Source organism: Echinops telfairi, unplaced genomic scaffold, assembly GCF_000313985.2.
Source record: "Echinops telfairi isolate 266 unplaced genomic scaffold, ASM31398v2 ScPeMD7_7400;HRSCAF=8409, whole genome shotgun sequence".
Classification (NCBI taxonomy): Eukaryota; Metazoa; Chordata; class Mammalia; order Afrosoricida; family Tenrecidae; genus Echinops; species Echinops telfairi.
Window position 1 is genome coordinate 37,114,251 of NW_022111300.1, and position 3,618 is coordinate 37,117,868.

The window sequence follows — 3,618 nt, forward strand, 5'->3', positions numbered from 1 at the left end:
TGCTCTGCTCCTGGCACCTCTCTGGGTCCGGTGGACCCCGGTCTCGCTCCAGGTGGCGTGGATGAGGGAGTGCAAGAGGAGGCAGTCCACGTCTGACCCCTCTGGAGGACCCTGACCTGGCTGCTGAGCTCCCCTGGGACAGGGACTCCCGTGCGACTTGGTGACCAGCTCCTGAACGTGATTGCTTCAGCAGCTTTCTTCACCCAGGCTTCACCAGGCTGGCTTGGCTTTCAAGATCTAAGGGCAGCTGGCAGAGGTAGCTCAAAGCCCCTAGAATACCACACCTCTGAACTGCCCGGGATGCAGAGAGCAGCTGCCCAACAGCTGGAGGCTTTGGGGCAGCTGAGCTCCGGACCATCTCAAGGTAACCGAGCACAGCTCAGCCTGCAGTGCCTGCGATTCAGACTCCTCTAACAGAGAGTTAGAAGGGGAGCATTTTCTGCATCTTTTACTGTGAGGCTACAAGAACTTTACATTCACGTAGATAATGAGCATTCCGAAGATGCGCCCGTTGAAAGCAGCATGAGCCTTTACAAGCTTCCAGGAGCCTTTGGGGTATGTAGGAGGTGCTGTACAGTCATCCCCTGGGGAGCTAAAGGGAGACTCTGAGCCTCCGGTGCCTGCAGCTCAGCAAGCATGGACACACACCCTTCCTGTCCCCAGACAGCTGGTGGCAGTGACATGTCCAGCAGGAATAGGGTTCCTCTGCTTGGGGACTTGACAGAATGAGGTGTGCTGGGCAAGCCACCAGCCGGGACCTGGCCTCCCCCAACTGCTCCTTCACTGAGCACACAGCCCGGCACCAGTGAGCCAACGATGGCCGGTAAGGACGACTGCATTGCCAGCGTCTACGGATACGACCTTGGCGGGCGTTTCGTGGACTTCCAGCCCCTGGGCTTCGGCGCGAACGGGCTGGTGCTGTCGGCCATGGACAACAGGACCTGCCAGAAGGTGGCCGTGAAGAAGATCACCCTGAGTGACGCCCGCAGCATGAAGCACGCGCTCCGGGAGATCAAGATCATCCGGCGCCTGGACCATGACAACATCGTGAAGGTTCACGAGGTGCTGGGGCCCCGGGGCGCCGACCTGCAGGGCGAGCTCTTCAAGTTCAGCGTGGCCTACCTCATCCAGGAATCCATGGAGACAGACCTGGCCCGGCTGCTGGAGCAGGGCACGCTGAGCCAGGAGCACGCCAAGCTGTTCATGTACCAGCTGCTGCGTGGCCTCAAGTACATCCACTCGGCCAACGTGCTGCACCGGGACCTCAAGCCCGCCAACATCTTCATCAGCACCGAAGACCTTGTGCTCAAGATTGGCGATTTTGGCTTGGCCAGGATCGTCGACCAGCATTATTCACACAAGGTGGGTCTTGTTGGAGCGCCCACCCCCACCCCACCCACGCCGGGGTGTTCTGTGGAACCCCAGGAGGTCCACGGTGTTCCCAGAGGAACCGGGAGCGGGGCGGGGGCATCAGGTCAGTCTATGGGGGAGACTGCAAGAAGGTAGAAACGTCACTGGCCCGCAAAGTTGTTGTGTTGGGGGGGTGGGAATCCAGTCTTGGTCTTGGCTCAGCCACCGGCCACAGTCAATAACTGCGGCTCTTCAAAGAAGGGGGTGGGCCAAATGACCACTAAGATCTCTTCCAGCTCCCACACTCTGTGGCTTTAACCTGTAGTCATTGGTGGCTATGCTTCTAGCTACTGCTGCCCTTTCCTTTCTCCTTCCTCTTTCTCCCCCTCCTCTTCCTCTTTTCCTCCTCTTCCTCCTCCTACTCCTTTCTTCCTCTCTCTCTCTCTTTCTCCACCCTCTGTCTCTCTCTCCACTCTCTCTCTGTGTCTCTGTCTGTCTGTCTGTCTGTCTCTCCCTCCTCTCACTGTCCTCCTAACTCCCTCATCACTGCCCTCTGCTCGGGGCTCCCCATGAGGCATCTTGCCATCAGAGCAGACTTTCATACCCCGTCCTCTCTCCTCCGCTCCTCGGTGCATCCCCGTTCAGGTCTCATTCTCAGTGGTGGGCACAGCGTTTAACCCAGTAGTCCTCACTGTGCATTTTCTAGCGGGGGGGCTCTGATCCCAGGATGCCCTCACCCCTCACAGTGGCACCAACATGACAGTTATTGGGGTGGTACTGCTGTAGCCTGACCTGGGGGGCTGCAAGCTCCACTTGCCACAGTGCCACTGGGCACTGATGTTTACCTGCAGGGCCCCATCCCTTCCCACCTGGCCGACTGACGGTTGCCTTCTTCCCCAGACCTTCCCTGCTGGGGAATAGGTGCCTGGCAAACTGCTATTGGGCAAGGGGCTGGAGAAGGGGCCTGGGGCCCTGACCATGAATGCTCTTCAGCTATCCCTCGAAGCGCCACTTGTCCACGTTCTCCGTGCTGGCTGCTGAAGGTCACGGCACATGGAAAGGTACTGATCCTGCTGGGCAGCTGCTCCAGGTGGGCACCTGGGAAAGCAAGGGGTGAGGCTCCTGGCTCCAGCCTAGCTATCTGTGGCTTCTTGTGCCACACGCCTCAGCCACCTGGACCCCGAGCTTGCCCTCTGCTCCTTGTCCTAGGGCCAGGCCAGCTGTCAAAACTGGCAGCCAGGTGACTGTGTCAGCAAGCCTGTGCATGGTGAAAAAGCAGTGCCCACCTACCCACCCCCGGTCCCCCTGATGCCCCATGTGCTTCTACCTTCTCTCCCTCCCAAGGACCAGTGGACCAGGGATCTAGGATGGTCTTAGTCCCAGGATGTACGCAGCCCCACTTCAGGGTGGGAATGAACTAAGCCAGTGCATTTCGGGCGTAACAACAGGACCTCCTCCGCCGCCGGGTGGGAGTGGATGACAAGGTGGGCTTGGTACCAGGCCTTCAGTAAAGTCTGCGAAGACTGGCAGAGCTCCAGGACTTTCTTCTGCCGTACCACTCCCTGACCTAGGCAGAGTCTGCCCCTTAGGTAGCTCATCTGGGAAAGGACATGCCTCCCTCATCTCCTTCACTTCATAGATGACGGAATGGCGGTGAGGAGTGGGCCTAGCATGGGACGAGAGCTGCCTAAGCACCCACCACCATGAGTGGCAGAGGGAGGAGGACAGACAGCGCTCGGGGTTTGACTCCATGTCCACCATTGCCGTCTGCGTCTCCACTGACCGGCCTGCCTGGGCGTGGCTGTCCCCTCCTGTTTATTCAGAGTGTCACCTGCAAGTCCTCACTATTCAAAGGCCCTCCGCTCCAGCAGGAGGGAAGCGCTCACAGGTGCTGGGGCAACCCCAGGGAGGCCTCCAGCGTGAGGGGGCCAGTTTCAGACACGATGGAGGCTTCCCCACCCCCAGGGCAGGGCAGCGTGGTCGGTCGGTGGCCCTGTGCCAAGTCCAACCCACCCTCCGCCACTCCAGGCCCAGGCCCCTAATGAGCCCCTTGCTGCTGGAGGCTCAGAAAAGACGGCTGCTGGAGATCAGAGCGTGTTTCCTCTGGAACTGATCTTATTACGCGCCAGAAAGAGCTCAGGAAAGGAGGGCTAGTCTGTTTAAGACTTGCCGAGCCCTGTGTAAATTCTAAGAAACACCGGAATCCCTGGGGAGTTTACAGAGGCCTGTGAGGCTCACAGACAGACTGACAATCTGATGGAAGGGGTG

At 59.2% G+C, this 3,618-nt stretch overlaps 1 protein-coding gene across 3 annotated transcripts in view; it reads left to right on the forward strand.

Annotated features, from left to right (window-relative positions):
• Positions 1-3,618, forward strand: part of MAPK4 (mitogen-activated protein kinase 4) — a 51,365-nt gene continuing 47,747 nt past the window's right edge. For all 3 annotated transcript variants that reach the window (XM_013004783.2, XM_045296176.1, XM_045296175.1), the window contains exon 1: positions 1-1,362. In XM_013004783.2, coding sequence (XP_012860237.1) covers positions 817-1,362 — 546 coding nt within the window. In that variant the 5' untranslated portion in view covers positions 1-816. The remainder of the gene's footprint in view (positions 1,363-3,618) is intronic.